This window comes from Linepithema humile, chromosome 3, assembly GCF_040581485.1.
Source record: "Linepithema humile isolate Giens D197 chromosome 3, Lhum_UNIL_v1.0, whole genome shotgun sequence".
NCBI lineage: Eukaryota > Metazoa > Arthropoda > Insecta > Hymenoptera > Formicidae > Linepithema > Linepithema humile.
The window spans coordinates 27,397,395-27,423,747 of NC_090130.1; the positions used below are offsets into that span (position 1 = coordinate 27,397,395).

Sequence of the window (26,353 nt, forward strand, 5' to 3'; positions counted from 1 at the left end):
TCGATTTGTAGTTAACCCAGTTTAATTTGCTTACATAATTTTATTACAAAATTTTTTAAAACAGATTTATCTGAGGAACGACTATCACCTACGTTATGGTTTTTCTCAATCCATCATTATCTTCTAATATACTTAATCAGGTAAAGTTATTGATTTTCTTCTCTGCAATATTGCCGTCTGTTGCACTTACAGCTACTATTTAAAATATGAAATAGAATCATATTTGCTCTGTTGAACTTTATAATATTTATCATTATAAAGAATTAGAATTTTTATTTGCTTCTTTTTACCAAGCGACAGCTACATATTATATTACTTATATTTTTATTTAAGCGGTAAATTCAATGTTTATCGCTTTTAGTAAGCCAACAATTACAAACTATGGTAAAATAGAATTTTTTCCATATTTTTAATATCAAAGATTTTAATATTTGTTGAGCCTAGCGTGCAAAATTATTTGATCAAAAGCAGGTTTAAAGAATATGAATACTGAGATTTTAAATATAATGACTATTTTTTTAAAGAACTATATCTCACAGAGAGAACTGTATTGCACAACGGTTGCAAAAAGAAAAAGAATCGTGACGCGTGATCTCGACAAAAGCACTTTAATACACATGGATCAATTATAACACCCTGCTGTCAAAGCTCGCAATTGCGCGCATCGTGAATACTTGCGGTTAATTGTTATCGCAACGTGCGCAATGATGCTATATATAATTGAGATAAAGCAGTGAAACTTAATGTTCAACAATAGTTATAAAATTTCAATATTTATAATAATTATATTTTAATAAATATAGTCGCTATAATTCAGACAAACGCAGCATCATTTTTATCATTTTCAATTTACTCTTAAAATCAATAGGGCAAAAGAGTAAGCTTGATTCAAAACCTAGAAAATTATTTAAAAATTACAAAAAATTATTTTCAGATGTCAAAACAATAAATTATTAATTACACAGTAAAAATAAATAATCTTACCGTAATAAACGAAGGCAAAGACAAACTAAATTTCTCAAATGCTGCAAGTTTAATTTCTAAATTATTACTAGCCATCATCATCAACATAAATGTACGTTTTACGGATACTTTAAATCGATTCCAATCTTCGTGAAATGCTTTATCCGTTATTTCCGTGCTCTAAACTCAACCACAAAAACGAGGTACATAATATGATACAATTCTCAATCTCAAAATTTCAAATTAAATTTTTTTATATGTAAAATATAAAATTTTTAATTTTAAATATATAAAATTTAGTTAAGTAAATTATATTATATAATTATTAAAGTTATTAATAATTTTTATTGACTATAAAACGTGCTAGCAAAATTGTTATGCAATACAAAAAAATTTTTTTCACAATTTAACAATTAATAATCGAATTTTACATTTGGTCAAAATGGAAAGAGAATATAAACATAAAAAACAATATATGTCACAACTTACCGCTTCCAATAATTTTTGGACGGAAGAACACAATATATAGAATTGCACTAATGCCCCAGATCCATACATACAGACCATGAATCCTTCAACCAGAGACACGGATATCTAAAGTTTCACGAAGACACATCGCTGCTATACTACAATTGATAGTAATTTGCGACAATTATATAGCATTACACATTTATTGAATCAAAGCAGTTAAAAAAAAGATTTTAAAAATATTTAATGTGAAATATTATTACTTACTCTGGTCAACATAATACCAAGGAAACAAAATCGAAAAACATTGTTCACGTAAATCAAAGAAAAGCTTAAAGACATTAATTTCCTTAACATTAATGTTATACTGAAACAAATCGCATAAATTGTATTTATAATATCTCATGAAAAAGTGTTATATTGAAATTGCATTATAGAAATGTTGAAATCAAAATTTGTGAAAGTAGTTTGTAATTTTATTAGAAGTCTAAGAAATTCTAACATATTGTACAAAATATATTTACCGTATGACAGAAGTATGTTGCCGACATAAGATTCTGATTTTTCTTTCTGCAGAATTTATCTCGAAATCCTTTGACAAACTGGCATAATTATTCTGCGGATTATCGTCTTGAAATATCAGTACGAGTTTTGTAGCAATGTACTGATACTGTGCCGTTATTAACGCTATCAGGTATGTTATATAAACGTCTACGCTGACCTTCTTAATAAAAATATATATGTTGGCGATTAATACCATAGTATTGCCTACCATGAAAAGACCAATAGAAAATGGTTCCTTAAAAAATATGGCCGGCATCTTGAAGTCTACGTAGTAGAAAGAACTTTTTTCAAACGCCAAAAGAAATGGAATGCCACAATATACGAAAACAGAAGGTACGCCCATTACTAAATAAAATCTGAATGGAATCTTCATAGGTTTCAAATTTCTTTCTATAATATTATCCTTCATTGTATCCTTAATGCGCATAAAGTTGTTCAGTGCTCGTATCAATTCCTTCACTAGTTTTTCTTGCATCAAAATTCGCATAACCATAAACATTCCTTCTGCGGTGATTATGAAGATGATTAAGACATCGTTGACGATTTTCTCTATCGGTATAAAGAAGCAACCAAAAATTGACAAAACTGTGGTAATAATTTCCACTGACCAGACAAAAACGCAGTATATTTTCCAATATATCGGAAACGAAGATTTATCGGAATTTATCGGTAATAGATTGCCTGAGAGGAGGTTCAGCCAGATATTAAACGAATTCATGCTCTCGAAGTCCATGAGTTTAGTAACAAAGAAGTCTCTTATAGAAGTTGCTCTATCAAAAAAAAAGACATGACTACGTCAAGATTTTAACTGATACATTCTATTCTTTCATTATTTTATACATTTTAAATATAAAAAGATACCATTATATATTTTTACTACCCATGAAATAATATTCACTAAAAACTCGTGTATTTATGATTTATTTTACACTTTTGTCAATTTGGTAAATCAATTTTAGTAATTCCATTAATAAATTTTTAGTAGCATGTTTTAGTATTTCTTGTAATATTTAAAATCTTGAATAAGCTCATTTTCAGCGTAATTCAGCTTAATTATTAATGCTTCTTGTTAATTGTAAGCTAATGTTCCCAAAATAATAATAAGCAAATTATTCAGCTAAAATTGTTGTCACTCGTCTTATGGATCAGTCTTTCTCTTCTCTCTCTCTCTTTTTTTTTCACGTATTATATATAAGAGAAAATATCCATTGTTTACTTACCTTTATTTTATGTTGTTATCGATGCATATGCTCTGTCCATTCAGAACTTGCAAGGCATTTCCATCAGTATTTCAAAGTTACTAGTATGTCTTGAACAATTTATGATCTATTTTATGGTTTTTCTGCCTTGCATAAATATATTATGCATTCTCGTATAGCACTACATTCAAAGTGTAAGCACACTTTCTTTATTGTAATTTTCATTTGTTGAATGAAAATTTTATGATTATCATAGAACAATCGGTCTCTTGAATGTATATGCAAATAAATTATGAACAATAATATCTGAACTTTCTGTGTAATTGATAAGTAAGAATATCAAGAACAAAGAAAATATTTGTTTTACTTTATTTAGCACAAAGGTGAATGTGGAAAATGAATTTATGTAGTTAACATTATTTCTTCTAGCGGTCATTATCTTATAATGTCATTGATCGTTACAGCCTTGCGATGTCCAAAGAAGCCACATGTCACTGTATTTCACGCATGTCTTATTGATATAAAATTACGATATCTGTAAGTATCTTGGATGAAGTAGCTTGGAACGTGCAAACTACGAAGAAATTCAGAACAGTCTTACGCGTTCATGGAACAAGGAACAAATATATTTTTAGTATTCGTAAAGTAAGTTGACTTTTATATTTGATTCTATTAATAATAAATTGCCAAAAATATTACAAACAAAATTTTATGCATGCTAAATGGAATAAATTTTCTGGTTTATATTGCACTCAGTTTTATTATTCGAATTATAAATTTACAAAGTTAAAAGAAATGCGGATGGCACGTGTTATATATTGTTTAATAACGTCTTTATTGAAGCGTTTTATACTTTTTAAAAAATAACTTATTTGTATAGATACATTCTTACTAACTTTCATATTTTTTTTCGAGAATAAGAAGCACTTACCATATGTAATATATACACAATAAAATACTCTCACTTATTCTTTAATTTGTTTTTAACAGCAGAAGCGCGATTGAATATGATTGATTTAAAATCTAAATTATTATTCAAAAAGTTCAATGCAGTTATATTAAAATATCAATAAAATCATAAATGCTTTAATGACAAAATATGCATTAAGACTTACCGTCATGAAGGAGGGTAAAGATAGATTGTATTTTGCAAACGTTGAAAGTTTAATATCTAAATTATTAGCCATTATCATTAACATAAATTTGCGTTTTACGGATGTTCTATATCGGTACCACTCCTCGTGAAATGCTTGATCCGTTATTTCAACACTCTAAATTAGACATATGTGAAATATTAATATTATTGTGTCCGCTGTTCGTCTGACACCGAAGAAGTCAGCTGTGCCGCGATCAATATATCGAACCGTCCAGAAATCAATAGAAAACAAATGAAGTAGTGCAAAGAGAAAATAATTAAAAAGAAAAGAAAAAAATTAGCTCAAGTTTCGCAAAGATGTATCACGGATTCATCATGTTTTATTTTGTTACGTATTTAACGATTAAATATAGCAACAAAAAGTCGTGAATATTTTTTTTAAATTGCAGTCTTTTTGAAAAAAAAAAAAAAATTAAATCGAATTAAAAAATAAATTTATTCCTATTTATTATTATTTAAAATTTTTTGTAAATTGATATTTAATCTAGAAATAAAAAAATATGTATTTCAAAAAAACTTACTGCATCTAATAACTGTTGTACACAAGAGCACAATATGTAAAGCTGCAATATTCCACCCGATGCGTACATGAGGATCAAGGATCCTTCCAACGGAGTTGTTGATGGTATCTAAAATGTCATGCAAATGCGTGAAATAAATGATAATAATACGTGGTATTTGATAGATATTTATTAACTTTAAGTCATCTCGCAAACATTTCTAAAATAAATCACTATGTTACTTACTGCAAACACCATGATAGCAATGCCGCAAACTCGCAAAACGCTGTTCACGTATATTAGACTAAAATTTAAGGACAACAAATCACTTAGCATCAATGTTATCCTAAAACAAAGCGTATAACATGTAATTTTAGATTAAAAATAAAGTAATAATTAATTTAAATATAGAATAAATCTATTTACATTTTATTGCAAGTCAAAAAGTTTCAAACTATTATTCCTTTTTTCAAAAATTTCTACTAAAATAGCTCACCGAACAATCGTGTTATGATGCCGACATATATTTTTAATCTTTTCTTCCGCGTCGTTATCTTTTTCTAAATAATATTCTTTTTCATTAGAACTATTGCGATCACTCTGCAAGAGTCCATCTTTAAATATCATCGACAGCTTCAACGCAATATATTTATATTGCGCGGTTATCAGCAATATCATATGCATCATGTAGCTATCCACGCTAACTTTCTTTGTAAAAATGTACATGCTGCTTATCATTATGATAAAACTTCCGATCACGAAGACAGTGGTTGTGACCGGCTCTTTAGAGAAGGCCACCGGCATCCTATAATCTACGTAGAAGAAAAAATTCCTATGAAAAATCAAAGCAAGCGGTGTGCCACTCCACATTACTATGGACACCACGCCAGCCGTCCAGTAGAACTTAATAGGAATCTCCGTGGTCTTCAGGGTTGCTATTACAATTTTTTTCATCATCTCGTCTTCCATGCGCAGAATGTCATTGAATTTGCGGATCAATTCTTGCACTAGACTCCTACGCGAATAAATTCGTACGACCATGAAGACCACCTCAATAGTGACCACGAGGGCGACCAATCCGTCCTTCAAAGCTTTCTCTTTAGGTACCAGAAAGCATCCGGGAATTAGCACGCACGTTTGAACTACTTCGAGGAACCACACTAAAACGCTATATATCTTCAAGAATACAGGAAAAGACGAATTATCAGTAGACATCGGTAAGAGATTGCCGGAGATTATGTTCAGCCAAACATTGAGGGGATTTACACTTTGAAAATCCATGCTGCCGCTCGTCTATAATAAATAAGAAATGCTATGTGAAATACAGAAAATTGAATAACATGAAAACGAAAAAATCGAGCAATGAAATTCGACGAAACTACATCGCAATATGTAAATATTTTTTAACACGTAAAAATTATTATGTGAATTTTGATCAGTGTTAAAAATTAACATTTATTATTTCAATAAGTTTGTTTATAATATCAATAACTCAGTGTTACTTATAAAAAATCTCAGTATAATTTACTTTAATTAATAATATTTTTAAATAAATGTTTTTCAAAAGCACAATTGTTTTAGCTACCATTGCGAAAAACGTATATGCTTCACAGGGTTGCTATATACTGTTAGAGAAATGTACGAACTTTTACATGTAAATTTACTTCTATTTCTATCGTCACGCAAGTCTTTGCGCCATCCGGATTATTAATAAATTATTCATATTTTTTCGAAGACATTTGGCTCTCTTTTGTAGTCAGCGCTTGTTCTATAATCATTCTACTATACGAGAGATTATTCATCAACAATACATTATTGTCATACATGTTAATCTAGAAAGACTTTTGTTACTATTAGTATATTAGACATCAAAAGTGACGGTTTCTTGAAGCGTCCGCTTCGTTTTATTTAGCATAGCAATAAATGCAATTGTAAAATTCTTTGCAACTAACATTTCTTTGTAGCGTCTTTGTAGTGACATTATCTTATAGTATATCATTATTATTATACTCTTGCGAAGCCAGGACTGCCGCAGGAGCCGCAGTATTTCATTGTACTTGATACACGTATCATCCATATAAAATCACCATATATATCTGCAATAGACTCATTCGCTGGATACATTAACATATTAATATACACAATTTGGAAATGGGTTTATACGCATTCACAAGACAAGCAATAAATAAATTTTCGAATTACATTTCCCAAACATTGCAAGTTTAATCTTTCAAATATTATTAGCCACTTCACTGACATAAATGTATATTTTACAGATAATGTAAATCGATTCCAACGACTCTTCGAGAAACGCTTCATTAATTGTGGCTAACTCTGTAAAATACAATGGACACTAAAGGAATGTACTTGCGAATAATCGCTTCAATTAGCTTTGCAACGGATTCTAGGAAAAGTGAAGCATAAACAATCTTTCTGGTCAACATTTAGATCAGGCTTAACTGACACCCAAGGAAAATATACGCGCGACAGTGCCAGAGAACAAGACATTTTTAAATAAAGGTAAGAGTCTTTATTGAGCAAAATTGTATAATCCATAAATGTTGTAATTGAGAGACTCACTCTAGATTGAGGCAGTCATTCCCTGAATTAATTCCTCATACTGCCTGATAATTTTTACTTCTCACTTTATAATTTTTTTTACTCATGTAGATTTAGAGTCATAAGACTTGGCACGTATTTTTTTAAATTATAAACTTTACAATCCGTATTTTTAACAAGAATTAGAATTTTTATTTGCTTTCTTTCTATCGCAGCAAAATCTATACTACTACATATTGTATTACTATTGTACAACTGTACATCTGTACTACATATCGTACTACCACTATTAACATTTTGATTTGACTACAAAATTCGATTATGTTTAATATTAAAAATGTATTAGTAAAACATAAGCAACATCGCCTTTGTTATTTGTCATTTTACTCTTAAAAGTAAAAGGGCGATGGAGTAAGCTTGATTTAAAACCTAAAAAAGATATTTAATTATATAAAATTGTTTGTAAATGCTGTCAATAAGTTATACTAATAATCGAAAAGAAATAAACATCTCTCTTACTGTCATGAATGAGGGCAGAGACAAACTGAATCTTGCAAACGTTGAAAGTTTAATTTCTAAATTATTACTAGCCATCATTACCAACATAAATGTGCGTTTTACAGATATTCCAAATTGATTCCAATCTTTGTGAAACGCTTTGTCTGTTATTTCTGTACTCTAAACTCGATCGAGAAAATGCACGATATAATTCTTAATCACAAGTTCTTAAATTAATTTTTTTATTCAGAATATTAAATGTTTAGTATTTAAAATTTAATTTAATAAAACATAATACTTTTGAAAATTGAATGTAGTTATAAAAATTAATAGCGAATTTATTTGATTATGGATACAAATATAATATTCAAGAAATAAGATTTTCAGCAATTTAAAAATGAATAATAAGTTTTTGTATTTAATCAGAGGAGAGATAAAATAGGATATAAAAGCAAATTTATATTACAAGACTTACCGCTTCCAATAATTTTTGGACGGAAGAACACAATATATAGAATTGCACTATTGCACCAGATCCGTATAAGATGACCATAGATCCTTCGAGCAAAGACGCGGATATCTAAAGTTTCACGATGACATATCACTGCTATATTATAATTATAATTGACTGTAATTTGCGATAATATTTAATAGTATTGCATACTTATTGTATCAATATAGTTTAGAAAGTATCTTTGAAATAATTGATACACAAAAAAAACCATGACTTACTTTAGTCAACATGATACCAATAAAGCAAAATCGAAAAACGCTATTCACGTATATCAAAGAAAAATTTAGAGACAACAATTTCTTTAGCATTAACGTTATGCTGAAACAAAGCACATAATCTGTGTCCGTAATATCATATGAAAAACAAGGCATTAAATTGAAACTATTATAGAAGTTTATTACATTACTTGTAAGTTAAAAATAATTTATTTTAAGTTGTATTTAAAAATAAAATTGATCAAAGTAATTTATAATTTTATTACAAAATATTAAAAAGTGTACTTACTGTATGACAGAATTATGTTGCCGACATAAAAGTTTAATTTTCTGTTCCACAATAAAATCTGTTTTGGAATTATAATTTTCTGGCAAATCGCCGCAATTATTTTGCACATTACGGACTTGAAATATTGATTCAAGCTTCAATGCGATATATTGATACTGTGATGTTATCAACGACACCAGATATATCGTATAAACATCAACGGCGACTTTCTTTAGAAAAATGTATGTGTTGCCAAGCAGTATCATCGCAGTACCCAGTAAAAACATGTTGACGGAGAATGGTTCTTTAGAATAGGTGACCGGCATTTTGTAATCGACATAGTAAAAAGTACTCTTTTCGAAGACCAGTGGGAGTGAAAGAGAGCACCAGATGAAGGCAGACAGACTGCCTATCGCCAAGTAACATTTAAGTGGAACCTCCATTGGTTTCACATTTGCCTTCACGATATTAATCATAGTCTCATCCTTAACGCGTAAAATATCATTCAATTGTCGTATCAACTGTACTACAAGTTCTCTTTGCATATAAATTCGCGTAACCATAAAGAATATTTCTGCGATGACTGCTAAGCTGATTAAACCATCATTGAGGACCTTTTCTATCGGTACAAAGAAACAACCACTGATCAATGTGGCTGTGTGAACCAATTCCAGCAACCATACAGAGACACAGTATATTTTCCAGTATATCGGATACGATGATTCGCCGGAATTTATCGGTAATAGATTGCCGGAGAGTAAGTTTAACCAGAGATTTAAAGGATTCATGCTCTCGAAGTCCATAAACTCGGAATTGTCTTTATGATAAGAATTACTCTGTCACAAAGAAGACATAATAATTGAGACTTTGATCGATTTGTTTCATTTTTTTGTCACCAAAGATAATTTAAACACATGCACACACATGTGATTTTTAGTAGAATATTTTTATAATTTTAATAATATATTTTTAATAGTAATTAATTCTATTAATATTTGAAATCGTCAACAAGCTCGATTTAGGTAATTTTTTTTCTAAAGTTATCGTTTTTCACAAACAATAAAAATAAACAGATGCTTAACTGTCGTCAGAATAAATAATTCTTTTTTGTGTATATTAAAGCAAATGTACGGAACATTGTATACGCACTTACCTCCATTTTACATTTCTACCAATGCACGTGTACGTTCAGATCAACTTGTATGGCATTTTTATCAGTATTTGAAAATTGCAGCTATATGTTGAACAATTTAGTATCCATCTGCAGTTCTTCCTGCCTTTTATGAATATATTATGCACTGTCATGTGACAATTTATACAAAGCAAAAATACGCTTTCTTCATCGTAATTGCCGACATTTGCTCTATAATTGTTACTTGAATGCATCGCAGATGAGTTATCAACAATAATATCGCTACTTTCTGTATATTTGATAAGTCTGAATGACATTGTATACTATTGTAGGGACACATAAAAGACTCCGCGAATAAACGTCGTGATGGAGGATGGTTTATTGAAATTTTCAATGCATTTACTGCAGGGATCAACACAACTATAACTTGTAATTATCCCTGTGCTATATGAAGTGGCAATTATCTTATAGCATATTTTAGTTGTCACAGAACCTCAAAACCTTTATAAGATACGCAAAACCTGTTGCTGCCTATCGCAAGCAATATGAAGGAGAAATTTGGTATTCTAAGTTTTCCCAAAATAATCTATGGAACATCTGTAGATCTAATTTTTATGCATCCCAAACAAGTGCTCAATGTAAGTTGTTAATTTGATTACTATTTGAAATTTTGTTCATAATAAAGTTTTAAAATTAATCGAGAAATAAATTTACTATTTCTACTGCCCTTAAAAATAATTGTTATTCAAAATTTATAGCTGCTATTTAAGATATAATTTATAAAAATATATTAAATTATAAATTTTACATTTACGTTACTATAAATAGTTAACATCTTTATTTTTCTCAATCATTTATCACAACAATATCTGCATGTTGCATTATGTTTAAATTAAACACAAAATTCAATATCTTGCACTATTTAATACTGCTTACTACAATAAAAGTTATAATTAAAAAAGAAAAATAAAATGCATTGACAGATATTTACTTAAATAATTTGTTCAAATACTAAAAATTATATACATACTGCACATAAAATAATAGCTGCAATGTTCTGATGTCGCTTTTCAAGTGAATAGCAGTAATGCGATAGAATATGATTGATTTAAGATCTAAAATATTACGCAAAATTTTGAGTAATTTTTCAAAAATATTAATAATATTACGTGAACAATAGAATGTGTGTGTATAAACTCACCGTCATAAACGAAGTCCGAGACATACTGCATTTTTCAAATTTTGAAATTTTAAGCCCCATATTATTAACCATTATCATAAACATGAATGTACTTTTGATGGAAGTACCATATCGATACCATTCCTCGTGAAATGCTTGATCTGTTATTTCAACACTCTAAATTAAATACAAAAACCCAATATTAATATATTGATAGCTTATTTTTACTATTCATAAATATGTAACAATTTTATCTTCTTTTGCAAGCAATAATTATGATTTTTATTTTATAAAAATGTATTCAGTTTTTATCAGAATATTTTCTTATTAACAAATAATATAATTCTATAAAACGGTCATACATTTTTGTATGTACTTTGTGATAACTTTTATAAAATTATCACAAAGTTTAATTATAAAATAAAAATATATATATTTTATTATATCAAAACTTACTGCATCCAATAATTGTTGCACACAAGAAGTCAATATATAGAGTTGCACTACTCCGCCCGATCCGTACGTTACGGCCACAAATCTGTCTAACCATGTCGATGCAGGTATCTAAAAGTTTATTAAAATACATAGCTAATTATAAAATTTACAGTACAATAAAATTGCTTTATACGTTTAGGTTATTTTTAGCAAATCATTTAGAATAACTAATATTAGAATTATTACTCACTGAAATCATCATGATAAAAATACAGCAGAAGCGAAAAACACTATTTACATATATTATACTGAGGTTTACAGATAACAGTTCTCTTAGCATTATTGATATGCTAAAATAAAAGGCGCAAAATGTAATTATAGAACATTCTATAAAACATTAATTAACATTACTTTAGACTTAACTTAGCACCGAATTTTTGTTGTTGCAAAAATTGTAATAAAGTGTATTTTAATCTTACTTTTCTATAACTTTAATTTTTAATTGTAATTAATTCTTTGATTATATTAATTATATTGTGATTTTATTTTTATTAACTCTAACAAAATGCATATTAAATTAAATGCCTTGGAAAAGCAACTTTTTTATTTCAACTATTTTGAACAAGTTAGCTTACTTTACGACTTTGTTAAAATGCCGACATAAAGATTTAATCTCTTTTTCTGCTCTATAATTCATTTTATAATAATATCCTTTTGTATTAAAATTGTTTTGATCATTTTTCAAAATTTCATCTCGAAATATCATTGAAAGTTTCGACGCGATATATCTGTACTGCGCCGTTATTAGCAGTATCATGTGTATCATGTAACTGTCTATGCCAACTTTTTTTGTAAAAATGTACATGCTACTAAACATCACGACAACATTTCCCAATACAAAAACACTGGTGGAGACTGGCTCTTTAGCATAAACAACTGGCATCCTGTGATCCACGTAATAAAAAAAATTTTTCTGAAAGACTAATGGAAACGGTCCTATGCCCCACACGAATATTGATATCATGCCGGCCGTCCAGTAAAATTTAAAAGGAATCTCCATCGATTTCAAAGTTGTCGTTACAATGCCTTTCATCATTTCGTCCTGCATGTGCAGGATACCGTCTAGTTTTTGGATCAATTATTGCACCAGTTTCTTACGCATGTAAATTCGTATAATGAACGAAATTACTTCAATGGTGACTACAATGCCGATTAAACCATCCTTCAGAATCTTTTCTTTTGGCGCAAATATACACCCGGGAATTAGTACGCACGTTTGAAGTAATTCGAGCAACCACACCAAAGCGCTATATATCTTCCAAAATATAGGATATGACGAGTCGTCAGCAGTCATTGGTAATAGATTGCCCGAGATCAAATTTAGCCGAATATTTATGGGATTTACACTTTGAAAATCCATGGTTTAGCTCTTTGAGTAAAAAAAATATTCTGCGAAATAAAGCATGTAAAATTTAAACAATTGGAATAAAAAAATTTTGTAGTAAAAACAATGTTAAATATGTAAGTTACTTTTATAATTTGCATATAACAAAAAAAGATGTCTACCTATAAAACTTAATTTATATTTTTAGTATTATATTCGCGATTATTATTTTATTAATTCGCAATCACAGTACTGGTAAAAATCCAAGCTTATTTAAATTTCATGAATAATTTTTTATGTCAAGCAAATATTTTTCTAATGCAAAAAGTTCTGCAAACTTCTGCTATATGCACACGCGTCAAACAAACTTTTAATAACAAAAATAAGAGAATAATATATTAACTTTTACGTTTATGTTTACCTCTATTTTACGCTTTCATCATACATGCTCTTTTGTGTTTGCAAAATATATAACAGACATTTGTCAGTATCAAAAGTTTCTTATAGATCCTGAGGGGGGGAGGTCATTACTCTCTTTGAATTCATACATCTCCCTCTTATTCATTAATAAATTATGCTGTCATATGGCTACCAACGACAGCTGTCGTATTGTTCTTCTCATACATTGATCGCACGTTCTATAATCAACACTACTACACGAGACAGCATTTATGAACAATTTAATGTCGCCACTTCCTACGTACATGATAATTAAAGGACTTTTGTTATACTATTAGTGTAGAAATGAAGAAGTATAAATAAACATCGTGTTATCCGTTTGATGATTTTCTGAAACATCTTATTCATTTCGTAGAACGTAGAAATTAATACAATTGTGCTATCTTCTGTAATTTAGACTTTCAAATGATTATTATCTTATGTCTTATTGACTGATACAGCGCCCTAAAGCACAAGAAAACCGCAGTATCTGACAGTACTTCGCACACACATCATCGATGAAAATTAAGACGTGACATACTAACTTGACATGCTGACCTTATTCTGTAAGTATTTCGGAGCCTTATCAATCATGCGCTATGTAACAAATTGTTCCTCCCACATTATTATTTATAAGATAAATTTTTCTGTCTGTTTACAGCGTATTCTTAGTACTAAAAATACTTTAATTTTAAAATTTTGCTTTTTTTCTAACTTTTTTCTCCTAAAATCATACAAAGTTCGGTCCCCAGTAATAAAGATTAATTTCCGAAATTAAAAAAAAAATCGATGAATAGTTTCAAACGATGTAACATCGACCCTTCTAATGGTTAACTCGATATTTGACAATCAAACCGTTCAACACTTGCAAGATCAACCTTAATTATTGATCTGCAGAAGAATCGTTTATTGCGGCCATCTAAGCCTCATACACAAAAATTATTCAGGAGAGAACGTAACAAATTATTACATAAATAAATTTAATAATTTTACTGTCGGTAAAGATAATTGTTTTATTCCAATTTTATAGCTGCTATTTAAAATATAAAAAAAATTATAAAAATATATAATATTATAAAGTTCAAATTTACGTTACTATAAACAGACGAAATCTTTATTTTCCTCAATGTATTACAACAATATCTGCATTGTATTACATTTTAATTTAAACACCAAATTCAAAATCTTATACTACTTAATATTCTTCTTACTGAAACAAAAGATACGATCTTTAGAAAAATAAAACACATTCTTAAGTATTTGTTTAAAAAATTTATTGAAATACTAAAAAGTATATACATACTGCACATAAAATAATAGTTGCAACGTCCTTATATCGCTTTCAAGTGAATAGTAATAATGCGATAGAATATGATTGATTTAAGATCTAAAATATTGCTCAAAATTTCGAGTAATTTTAAAAAAATGTTAATAATATTATAGATACATGAACAATAGAACGATATAAATAATAGAAATAATAGAATGTATGTATATTAACTCACCGTCATAAACGAGGTGCGAGACATACTGTATTTTTCAAATTTTGAAATTTTAAGTCCCATATTATTAACCATTATCATAAACATAAATGTACTTTTTATGGAAGTACCATATCGATACCATTCCTCGTGAAACGCTTGATCCGTTATCTCAACACTCTAAATTAGATACAAAATATTATTATTATCATAATAGTAAATTTTTATTAATAATAAATATTTTGCAATTTAATGCAAGCAATTAAAAATTTATATAGTCATTATATAATGACTTCTATAAAATTATAACAGATTTATATTTATTTTATAAAATCTTATGTAATTTTTTTTTAAAGACTAAATATTTCGTTAAAAGCAAAAATTTTTTACAATTAAAAAATTTTATATAATGCTGTTTTATTAAAAAATAAAAATATACATATTAAAACTAAACTTACTGCATCCAATAATTGTTGCACACAAGATGTCAATATGAAAAGCTGCACTACTCCACCTGATGCGTACATGATGGTTACAATTCTGTCCAACCACGACACTGCAGGTATCTAAAATTTTATCGAAACATATATTTATTTTGTAAATTTAGATTGTTCAGTAAACTAAAATAACAAATATTAGAAATTATTACTTACTGAAATTAGCATAATAAAGATACAGCAAAAGCGAAAAATACTATTCACATATATTATACTGAGGTTTACTGATAATAGTTCTCTAAGCATTAATGATATGCTAAAATAAAGAACGCAAAATATAATTTATAGAACATTCTGTTAAAATAACAATTAACATTACATTAGATGTTAACTTCAAACAAAATTTTTTTTGTTGTAACAAATGTAATTAAGTATTTCAATTTTACATTTTTATAACTTTAAATTTAAGTTGTAATTGATTTCTCGATCACGTTAATTATATTGATTTTATTTTTATTAATTCTAACATTACAACAAAATGCATTTTAAATCAAATGCCTTGGAAAAATAACATTTGTATTTCAACAATTTTCAACAAATTAACTTACTTTATGACCGCGTTAAAATGCCGACATAAAGATTTGATCTTTTTCTCTGCTTTATAATTTGTTTCGTTATAATATTCTTTTTCATTAAAATTGTTTTGATTATTTTCCAAAATTTTAAAATCTTGAAATATCATCGAAAGCTTCAATGCGATGTATCTATACTGTGCTGTTATTAACAGTATCATATGTATCATGTAACTGTCTACGCCGACTTTTTTTGTAAAAATATACATGCTACTAAGCATCACGATAACATTTCCCAACACAAAAACACTGGTCGAGATTGGCTCTTTAGAATAAACAACCGGCATTCTGTACTCTACGTAGAAAAAAGTATTTTTCTCAAATATCAATGGAAAGGGTCCTATACCCCATAAAAATATTGACATCACGCCGGCCGTCCAATAGAATTTTAAAGGAATGTCCATCGGCTGCAAGGTTGCCATTACAATGCTTTTCATCATTTCGTCTTGTATGTGCAGAATATCGTCTAGTTTTCGAATCAATTTTAGCACCAGTTCCTTACGCATGTAAATTCGAATGAAGAACGAAAGCACTTCAATGGTGACTACAATGCCGATCAAACCATCTTTTAGAGCCTTTTCTTTTGGAGTCATTATACATCCTGGAATTAGCACGCACGTTTGAACTAATTCGAGCAACCACACTAGAGCGCTATATATCTTCCAAAATGTAGGATATGATGAGTCGTCAGCAGTCATCGGCAATAGATTGCCCGAGATCAAGTTTAGCCGAATATTTATAGGATTTACACTTTGAAAATCCATGGTTTAGCTTTTCAAATATAAAAAAATATTTTATGAAATTCCGTGTGTAAAATTTTAATAATTGAAATAGAAAAATTGCGTGGCAAAAATGATGTCAAATATGTGAATTTTATGATATTCGTTTAATAAAAAAATTAACTATCTATAAAAAACTTTATTTATATTTTCTTTACTTCATCTGCAACTATTTTATTGATACAATCAGTTCTGCTAAAGTCTCGGCTTAATTAGTTCTGATTTACAATTATTTATTTTAAGCAATATCGTTTTAATACAAAAATTTTGTAAACTACTGCTATATGCATACTCTTTACGGGACAAAGTCTTAATAACAAAAATAAGAGAGGGAATATCAACTTTTACATCTATATTCACCTCTGTTTTACGTTTCTATCACCATGCATGCTTTTCTTTGTTTGGAAGAATGTATGACTGACAACTATTTGCAAAAGTTGTTCATGAATAATAAAATGATAATACTTTCTTTGAATTTATCCTTTCTCTTTTATTCATTAATAAATTATACTATCATATTGCTACCAATGACAGAGCCGTTGTACTGTTCTCTTCATGCATTTGTCGATTGTTCCATGATTATTACTGCACGATAGATTATTTATAAATAATGCAATATAGCGACTTTTTCCGTTCATGATATTTGAAATAAACTTTTGTTGTACTACTAGTGTAAAGAAATGAAGAAGTATATGAATAAATATCACGATATCATTTTGATGGCATTCTGATTCTTCTTATTTATTTCGTACAGCACAGGAATGAATACAATTCTAGTCTTCTCTGTAATTTGGACTTCTGAATGATTATTATGTCTCATTGACCGATGCAGCGCCGTAGGGCGCAAAAGAAACCACAGTGTTTGACAGTACGTCGCACGCACATCATCGAGGAAAGAGAGGTCGAACTGAGAGGTCTATGACATACTAATTTGATATGCTGACCTTATTCTGTAAGTATTTCGGAGCTTATCTTATTATTGATGATGTATCTTTCTTTATTATTTATTAAAATAATTTTTCTATCTGTTAAAAAATGTATTCTTGTTACCACATAATTTTGTTAATAATAAATTCCTTTTATAACTAAGAACAGTATTTTGAGTTTGCCTGAAAAATTTTTGGGACTATTAGATGCAAAAAAATGCTTATGCAAATAAAATTTAAATACAATATTTTTGATAAACTAGATTTTTTGTGATTTTATAACGATCTAATTATTTTTATTCTATACCAAGTTTTTAATTAGTTAATCATTAGATTAGATATTATTTTTACATGCCGCCGTATGGTCCAATATAATTTGCTATTTTTATTATGTATTTTGTTATTGGCATTAAACTACATAGACATTATATTATGTCGTACCGTTAATCGTTGCAGTATCACGGAATCTAGAGAACGTTGCAGTATCTAGCGTTATCCGTTGCACGAACTATCAATGGAAAATTACACTTTGTGCGATAAATTAGAACAGCAGCTTTCGGCACGATCTACATATTTAGATATTAAGATGTGCATAACGAAGACTTTTGAGGTGAGTTTTTTTCTTTTTTAACAACACATTCTGTATTTATTAATATTTATTAATTGTTGATTTATTTAATTATTTATCTCAATAATATGATGACTCATATTTATAAAAATATTTGAAAAAGACAAATTTAAATATAACTTAAGTTATTTAACGCAAACATAAAAAGTAATAAATTTAAATTGTATATTACTAATACAAATGTTTATTTCTTTTGACGTTGTATTTAAACATGTATATATTGTACAGATAACATTCTAAATTTTTAATTAATTATAATATATATTAAACATTTAATATAGTTTTATTTTAGAATAAACAATAATTTAATAAAGTAAATATATAAATTATAATTAATGTCAATAAATAATTTTATTTACGTTGTACATTTTGGTGATTAGTATTACCATTTTTATAGTTTTTACACATACATAGCGCTATCATTATTGATACATATATAGATTTTTATGAAATTATTATTTGATACTTGAACAAAATTCGATTTTTATTTCATTCTTAAAAGCAAAACGGCGATCGAATACGATTGATTTAAAATCTAGAAAAATTGAAAAATGACATTAATAATACACAATAATGTTACAAACATTATGCATGAGTAATATGAAAAATATTACCGTTGTGAATGAAGGTAAAGAAAGATTACAATTTTTCAACTTTGCAAGTTTACATTCTAAATTATTAGCCATGATTATTAACATAAAAATATGTTTTATCGATGATGTTTGCCGATACCATTGCTCATGAAATGCCTTATCTGTTATTTCCGTGCTCTAAATTTCATACAAGAAAAACATGTATTCATAATTTAAGAGTATTATTAGAAAAATTCATAAAAGCAAACATTTTTTCGTATAAAATTAATACTAATTATTCTGTTAGAATAATTTTACATTATAAATAATCACATATATACTTTGTAGTAATTTTTTTAACTGATTAATATACTGATAAGATTATTTATACTAGCCGTTAATTAACTATTTTTAAGTTAATTTACGTTATTGTTATTTTTACCAAAGAAAAAAAATAAGTTATGACAGTGTATTAGGAATATCATATGTACATCAAAGATCAATCTCGTAGTGATTTAAACATTTTTAGATTTTATAACAAATAAATTAAAAAGAAATGAAGTAAAACAGGAAATAACAAAAATAAATTATATTGTAATAAAGCTTACCGCATCTAGTAATTGCTGCACACAGAAGCACAAAATATAGAATTGCACTACTGCCCCCCACACAAACATAATAATTAAAATTCCTTCCAAATATGTTACCGAAGGTATCTAAAATTTAAAATTATGTAATTTAAAACGTATTTATTTAAAACGTACGTAAAGATCAATAATATTATAATCAATAATTATTTGTCATAATACAGAAGCACAATGAGTTTCGTGCTATGTGAATACAAAAATAATTTCCAGACAAAAATTAAAACACAATATTGAAGAAATTATTAACAATTGCTACTTACAGTACTGAACGCGATACCCATACAGCAGAAACGAAAAAAGCTGTTTATGTATATTAGACTTAAATTTAACGATAGTATTCGTTTCAACAATGAAGTTATACTGTAAAAAAAACATATTTCTAAAATATTTATAAAATAATGCAATAAAAATTATATTAAAAAATTTTACACATGTTTTACACATGTTACAGAACAAGAACTTGAAATATTTTAACTTAATAATTTTTTTGGATAAACACTAATTAGTTAAACATTGAGTGGTCACAATATATAGCCACAAAATGACTAAGAGATAAAAAATTTGAGATACTTACTCAATTAGAGCGTTGTGATGCCGACACAACGCTCTTATCTCTTTCTCTTTCCTTTGCTCAACTTCAGCCGAATATGTTTGTTCACTGTCTCCATTTTCTCCTTGAAATATCATCGCATATTTTATCGCAATATATCGATACTGAGCCGTGATCATCAATATCATATGTATCATGTACACGTCCACACTGGCTTTTTTTAAAAACATATAAGTAGCGCTGATCATTAAAAAGAAGCTTCCCAGCAAAAAAATACTTAATGAAAACGGTTGTCTGGAGAAAGCAGCAGGAATTCTGTAATCCTCATAGTGGAAAAGATCCTTTTTGAATATTAATGAGAATGGCATACAAGTCCAAATTATTACCGCCAGCGCGCCAGACAGATAGAAATTGAGTGGAGTCTGTACCGGCTTCAAAGTCGTTATCACGACGCTCTTCATTATTTCATCGGCAACGTACAAAATATTATTTAGCTTCTCAATCAATTGACGTAATAAATTCTTGGAAACGTGCAACTGTATTACTAGAAAACATATTTCTATGAAAATTATAAAGCAGATTATGCCGTCTTTCAGAGTCTTTTCTATCGGCACATAGATGCATCCAGGTATTATCGCGATTGTTATGATTAGTTGAGTCATCCATACAAAGGCACTATATATGTTCCAGAATAACGAAAATGATGTGTCATGTTCATTCATCGGTAACAGATTACCCGAAAGCATGTTGAGTCGAATGTTTAACGGATTTACGCTTTGGAAGTCCATGCTCATCCTTACGCAACAGTCAAAATTGTGCAACTTTCTGTTTACTTCACTTCAAGTTTTTCTCTCTCATAATGCTGTATTGAACACATATTCCTCTTTTGTGTTTATTGTCAGCGAAGTAGGCATAGCTCTTTCAGCAGAATTTATTATTGAAAAGACAGCCGAATATCCGCATTTCATTATGTATCTTGAATTACTACTCCGAGTAGCACAGTGGTTTTATCAGAATTTGAAATTGAAGCGATAAACGAAATACCATAAATTTTTTGCAATTGTTTCTGTTAAATTTTGAGTTAATATATGATTTGCATTGTCACAATATGCACTGTTATGCATTAAATTATACTATCATACTGTTTGTACCAAGAGGAAATAGGATCACCGTTTTTCTTTCTACCACTGCGCACTGTAAAAGGATAATTATTTTATGGTACTTTGTTGATTACGCTTCCCCACGGAACTGTCAGTTGCGAACAGACTGCAGTTGCGCGAAATACTGCTTACAATTAGTGTGCGGTTTAACAGTGACACGATAAAATTTCAACCCAACAAACGACCATGTAATTAATATTTCCTGTTACATAACCAGAAATTATTAGGAAAGTATCATATGTTACTTATTTATGTATATGATACGCTTCTGCCTAATGTATCTTATATTATAACAATAGCATATATCAAAAGAAAAGATTTAATAAAAGATACATAATTACATACTATTATCGTCTATTCTACGTATCATTATCCGTAAAACGACATCGCATTAGTAACTGATACATATTGTATAATGATCTAATCATTTTTATTCTATACCAAGTTTTTAATTAGTTAACCATTAGATTAGATATCACTTTTATATGTCATATAGTCCAAAATTTGCTATTTTTATTATGTATTTTGTTATTGGCATTAAACTGCATAGACATTATCTTATGTCGTACCGTTGGTTGTTGGTAATATCACGGAATCTAGAGAACCGCAGCGTTATTCGTTGCATGTACTATCATCTAAAATTATACTTTGAGCGATAAATTAGATCAACAGCTTTTAGTACGATCTGCATATTTAGATATTAAGATGTGTATAACGAAGACTTTTGAGGTGAGTTTTTTTCTTTTTTAGCAACACATTCTGTATTTATTAGTATTTATTAATTGTTGATTTATTTAATTATTTATCTAAATAATATGATGACTCATATTTATAAAAATATTTGAAAAGGACACATTTAAATATAACTTAAGTTATTTAACGCAAACATAAAAAGTAATAAATTTTAATTGTATATTATTAATACAAATATTTACTTCTTTTGACGTTATATTTAAACATGTATATATTGTACAGATAATATTCTAAATTTTTAATTAATTATAATACATATTAAATATTTAATATAGTTTTATTTTAGAATAAACAATAATTTAATATAGTAAAAATATAAATTATAATTAATGTCAATAACTAATTTTATTTACGTTGTACATTTTGATGGTTAGTATTACTATTTTTATAGTTTTTACACACATACATAGCGCTATCATTACTGATACATATATAAATTTTTTATAAAATTATTATTTGATACTTGAACAAAATTTTAACAATGTAACAAAAATTTTTACACATTTAATTATAATTTTTAATTTTTATTTTTTATGTTATCAATAAATTAGGAAATATAGATTCAAGCGGTTTTTCAAAAATTTTTACTATATTATTAAAAATTTGATTTTTATTTCATTCTTAAAAGCAAAATGGCGATCGAATACGATTGATTTAGAATCTAGAAAAATTGAAAAATGACATTAATAATACACAATAATGTTACAAACATGTATCATACATGAGTAATATGAAAAATATTACCGTTGTGAATGAAGGTAGAGAAAGATTAAAATTTTCCAACCTTGCAAGTTTGCATTCTAAATTATTAGCCAAGATTATTAACATAAAAATATGTTTTATCGATGATGTTTGTTGATACCATTGCTCATGAAATGCCTTATTTGTTATTTCCGCGCTCTAAATATCATACAAGAAAAAACATAAATTTTTAATAAGTATTCATTCATTTAATAAGTATTCATAATTTAAGAGTATTATTAGAAAAATTCATAAAAGCAAACATTTTTTCGTATAAAATTAATACTAATTATTCTGTTAGAATAATTTTACATTATAAATAATCACATATATACTTTGTAGTAATTTTTTTAACTGATTAATATACTAATAGGATTATTCATACTAGCCGTTAATAAACTATTTTAAAGTTAATTTACGTTATTGTTATTTTTACCAAAAAAAAAAAAAGTTATGACAGTGTATTAGGAATATCATATGTACATCAAAGATCAATCTCGTAGTGATTTAAACATTTTTAGATTTTATAACAAATAAATTAAAAAGAAATGAAGTAAAACAGGAAATAACAAAAATTATATTGTAATAAAGCTTACCGCATCTAGTAATTGCTGCACACAGGAGCACAAAATATAGAGTTGCACTACTGCTCCCAACGCGTACATAATAATTAAAATTCCTTCCCAAAATGTCGTCGAAGGTATCTAAAGTTTAAAACGTATGTAAAGATCAATAATATTATAATCAATAAATATTTGTCATAATACATAAGCACTATGATTTTTGTGCTATGTAAAAACAAAAATAATTTCCAGACAAAAATTAAAACACAATATCAAAGAAATTTTAAATAATTGCTACTTACAGTACTCAACATGATACCAATAAAGCAGAAACGAAAGACGCTGTTTATGTATATTAGACTAAAATTTAACGATAGTATTTGTTTTAACAATGAAGTTATACTGTAAAAAAAGCATATTCCTAAAATATTTATAAAATAATACAATAAAAATTATATTAAAAAATTTTACACATGTTTTACACATGTTACAGAACAAGAACTTGAAACATTTTAACTTAATAATTTTTTTGGATAAACACTAATTAGTTAAACATTGAGTAGTCACAATATATAGCCACAAAATAACTAAGAAATAAAAAATTTGAGATACTTACTCAATTAGAGCGTTGTGATGCCGACACAACGCTCTTATCTCTTTCTCTTTCCTTTGCTTAACTTCAGCCGAATATGTTTGTTCACTGTCTTCATTTTCTCCTTGAAATATCATCGCATTTTTTATCGTAATATATCGATACTGAGCCGTGGTCATCAATATCATATGTATCATGTACACGTCCACACCAACTTTCATTAAAAACATATAAGTAGCGCTGATCATCAAAAAAAAGCTTCCCAGCAAAAAAATACTTAATGAAAACGGTTGTCTGGAGAAGACAGCAGGAATTCTGTAATCCTCATAGTAGAAAAAATCCTTTTTGAATATCAATGAGAGTGGCATACAAGTCCAACCTATTATCGCCAGCGCGCCAGACAGATAGAAATTGAGTGGAGTCTGTACCGACTTCAAAGTCGTTATCACGATGCTCTTCATTATTTCATCGGCAACGTACAAAATATTATTTAGCTTCTCAATCAATTGACGTAATAAATTCTTGGAAGCGTGCATCCGTGTTACCAGAAAAGACATTTCTATAAAAATTATAAGGCAGATTATGCCATCCTTCAGAGTTTTTTCTATTGGCACATAGATGCATCCAGGTATTAACGCAATTGCTATGATTAGTTGAGTCATCCATATAAAGGCACTATATATGTTCCAGAATAACGAAAATGATGTGTCGTGTTCATTCATCGGTAATAGATTACCCGAAAGCAAGTTAAGTCGTACATTTAACGGATTCACGCTTTGGAAGTCCATGCTTGTCCTTACGCGATCAGTCAAAATTGTGCAACTCTCTGTTTACTTTGCTTAAAATTTTTCTCTCTTATAATGCTGTAATTATTGAAAAGACAGCCGACTCTCCGCAATTCATTATTTATCTTGATTTACTATTCAGAGCAGCACAGTAATTTTATTAGAATTTGAAATTAAAGCGATAAACGAAATACCATAAATTTTCCGCAATTGTTTCTGTTGAATTTTGAATTAATATATGATTTGCATTGTCACAAAATGCACTGTCATGTAATTAGCCTTATTGTCATATTGTTTGTACTAGGAGGAAATAGGATTATTGTTTTTCTTTCTACTACTGCATATTGTAAAGGGATAATTATCTTATGGTGCTTTGTTGATCACGCTTCCCCACGGAATTGTCAGTTGCGAACAGACCACAGTTGCGCGAAATATTGCTTAGTATGCAGTTTAACAATGGGACACGATAAAATTTCAACTCAACAAACGCACATGTAATTAATTTTTTTTATTACATAACTAGAAATTATTAGGAAAGTATCATATGTTACCTATTTATGTATATGATACGCTTCTGCCTAATATATCTCATATTATAAAAATAGCATATATAAAAAAAAAGCATTTAATAAAAAATACATAATTATATACTACTATCATCTATTCTACGTATCATTATCCGTGAAACGACATGGTATTAGTAACTGATATAGGGTGTTCGATAACTCACGGACCAACGCTCGTGAGTAGATAGATCACATTAAACAGAACAGAAAAGTTCTTTACCATTTTGCAATTCTCGCAATAATTATTTAAGTATTAATTTTAAAAAATGGGCAAATAAGCGCGCCTTTTGCGCGGCTAGATTGTACGATGTAGCTGTAGGCGTGCCAGCGATGAGTTTCGCACGGCACCGAAAAGTTTGGTCGCGCGACGAGAGTCGCGATACGCGCGGACAGCGACTCTCGTCAGTGAATCAAATATAAATGTATTGACGAATAAATTGACGCTAAATTGACGATAAATTGACGAATTTTAGTAATACCGCTTTCATATCGAATCCTAAAAATATTAATAATAATGATACTGAATATGAAAGTGAGGGTAATAAAGATACGACATACGAAAACAATTGCAGTAATTTCGAAACTATAAGTGATATGCACATCGAAAGCGATGAAAGTATTGATATCCGGCTGTTTGGAAAATAAAACAATAAAAAAAATGGTTGCGACAAACGAGTAGAAATAATACAAGATCAATTGCTTATAAAAATAATTGATCAATTAATTCATTTTGATCAGTCTATGGAGGACAAAAATATTGAAAAAGTATTTGTATGTTCTTTGAATATATTATCTATATAACTGCAAATGCTTTATTGTTTAAAAAATTAAAAAATAATTTCAGATTATATTTGTCAAACGTATTGATGGTATAAATGGAACAGACAACATAAAAGCAATCTTAAAAAAGATTTTTACCAACGAACTTGTTACAAAGTGTAGTTGTTAGGCCAACGAAACAATTTCAAGATATGTGTTTTAATTATCTGTTGTTACGAAGGAATAGATTTATTAAACTAACGCCTCAAATTTATAAAAACATAAAACAAATATTTAAATACATAATTA

The 26,353-nt window shown here is 28.3% G+C and overlaps 6 protein-coding genes, 1 long non-coding RNA gene and 1 pseudogene across 10 annotated transcripts in view; 1 reads left to right on the forward strand and 7 right to left on the reverse strand.

The window, feature by feature from the left end:
- The window catches only part of LOC136998380 (uncharacterized), a 32,834-nt gene continuing 6,481 nt past the window's right edge, over positions 1-26,353 (forward strand). Inside the window, exons 1-10 of the long non-coding RNA XR_010888935.1 lie at positions 1-140; positions 2,008-2,125; positions 2,194-2,328; positions 3,659-3,839; positions 5,614-5,953; positions 6,034-6,242; positions 7,127-7,370; positions 13,935-14,039; positions 17,557-17,754; positions 18,185-18,338. This is a non-coding gene — a long non-coding RNA (uncharacterized lncRNA). The remainder of the gene's footprint in view (positions 141-2,007; positions 2,126-2,193; positions 2,329-3,658; positions 3,840-5,613; positions 5,954-6,033; positions 6,243-7,126; positions 7,371-13,934; positions 14,040-17,556; positions 17,755-18,184; positions 18,339-26,353) is intronic.
- LOC136998373 (odorant receptor 46a-like) lies at positions 593-2,486 on the reverse strand. Of its 2 annotated transcripts, none has more exons than XM_067350946.1 (5): positions 1,956-2,486; positions 1,699-1,798; positions 1,453-1,557; positions 985-1,143; positions 593-895 (listed from the first exon to the last, which is right to left on the reverse strand). In XM_067350946.1, the coding sequence occupies exons 1-5, from the start codon at positions 2,480-2,482 to the stop codon at positions 845-847; spliced, it is 942 nt and encodes a 313-aa protein (XP_067207047.1). In that variant the 5' UTR covers positions 2,483-2,486; the 3' UTR covers positions 593-844. The 2 variants fall into 2 exon arrangements, with proteins under 2 accessions (XP_067207047.1, XP_067207048.1); XM_067350947.1 differs by having other exon boundaries at positions 1,453-1,535; positions 1,956-2,072.
- LOC105678927 (odorant receptor 85f-like) lies at positions 3,835-6,842 on the reverse strand. Of its 2 annotated transcripts, XM_067350939.1 has the most exons (6): positions 6,436-6,838; positions 5,347-6,143; positions 5,097-5,196; positions 4,872-4,979; positions 4,310-4,465; positions 3,835-4,217 (listed from the first exon to the last, which is right to left on the reverse strand). In XM_067350939.1, exons 1-6 carry the CDS (start codon positions 6,436-6,438, stop codon positions 4,167-4,169), a joined length of 1,215 nt encoding a protein of 404 aa, XP_067207040.1. In that variant the 5' UTR covers positions 6,439-6,838; the 3' UTR covers positions 3,835-4,166. The 2 variants fall into 2 exon arrangements, with proteins under 2 accessions (XP_067207040.1, XP_067207039.1); XM_067350938.1 differs by lacking the exon at positions 3,835-4,217 and having other exon boundaries at positions 4,224-4,465; positions 6,436-6,842.
- LOC136998372 (odorant receptor 94a-like) lies at positions 7,577-9,572 on the reverse strand. Its single transcript, XM_067350945.1, has 5 exons — positions 8,926-9,572; positions 8,640-8,739; positions 8,383-8,487; positions 7,929-8,087; positions 7,577-7,838 (listed from the first exon to the last, which is right to left on the reverse strand). Exons 1-5 carry the CDS (start codon positions 9,465-9,467, stop codon positions 7,788-7,790), a joined length of 957 nt encoding a protein of 318 aa, XP_067207046.1. The 5' UTR covers positions 9,468-9,572; the 3' UTR covers positions 7,577-7,787.
- Positions 12,102-13,175, reverse strand: LOC136998375 (uncharacterized; annotated as a pseudogene).
- LOC136998369 (uncharacterized) lies at positions 14,235-17,227 on the reverse strand. Of its 2 annotated transcripts, none has more exons than XM_067350941.1 (7): positions 17,163-17,227; positions 16,000-16,794; positions 15,608-15,707; positions 15,413-15,520; positions 14,979-15,134; positions 14,777-14,860; positions 14,235-14,683 (listed from the first exon to the last, which is right to left on the reverse strand). In XM_067350941.1, the coding sequence occupies exons 2-6, from the start codon at positions 16,785-16,787 to the stop codon at positions 14,816-14,818; spliced, it is 1,197 nt and encodes a 398-aa protein (XP_067207042.1). In that variant the 5' UTR covers positions 16,788-16,794; positions 17,163-17,227; the 3' UTR covers positions 14,235-14,683; positions 14,777-14,815. The 2 variants fall into 2 exon arrangements, with proteins under 2 accessions (XP_067207042.1, XP_067207043.1); XM_067350942.1 differs by lacking the exon at positions 17,163-17,227 and adding an exon at positions 16,961-17,153.
- On the reverse strand, positions 18,995-21,219 carry LOC136998378 (uncharacterized). The gene is made up of 3 exons (XM_067350955.1): positions 20,150-21,219; positions 19,537-19,935; positions 18,995-19,126 (listed from the first exon to the last, which is right to left on the reverse strand). Exons 1-2 carry the CDS (start codon positions 20,917-20,919, stop codon positions 19,818-19,820), a joined length of 888 nt encoding a protein of 295 aa, XP_067207056.1. The 5' UTR covers positions 20,920-21,219; the 3' UTR covers positions 18,995-19,126; positions 19,537-19,817.
- Positions 21,325-25,843, reverse strand: LOC136998370 (odorant receptor 22c-like). The gene is made up of 5 exons (XM_067350943.1): positions 23,959-25,843; positions 23,645-23,744; positions 23,376-23,483; positions 22,783-22,938; positions 21,325-22,699 (listed from the first exon to the last, which is right to left on the reverse strand). The coding sequence occupies exons 1-5, from the start codon at positions 24,720-24,722 to the stop codon at positions 22,649-22,651; spliced, it is 1,179 nt and encodes a 392-aa protein (XP_067207044.1). The 5' UTR covers positions 24,723-25,843; the 3' UTR covers positions 21,325-22,648.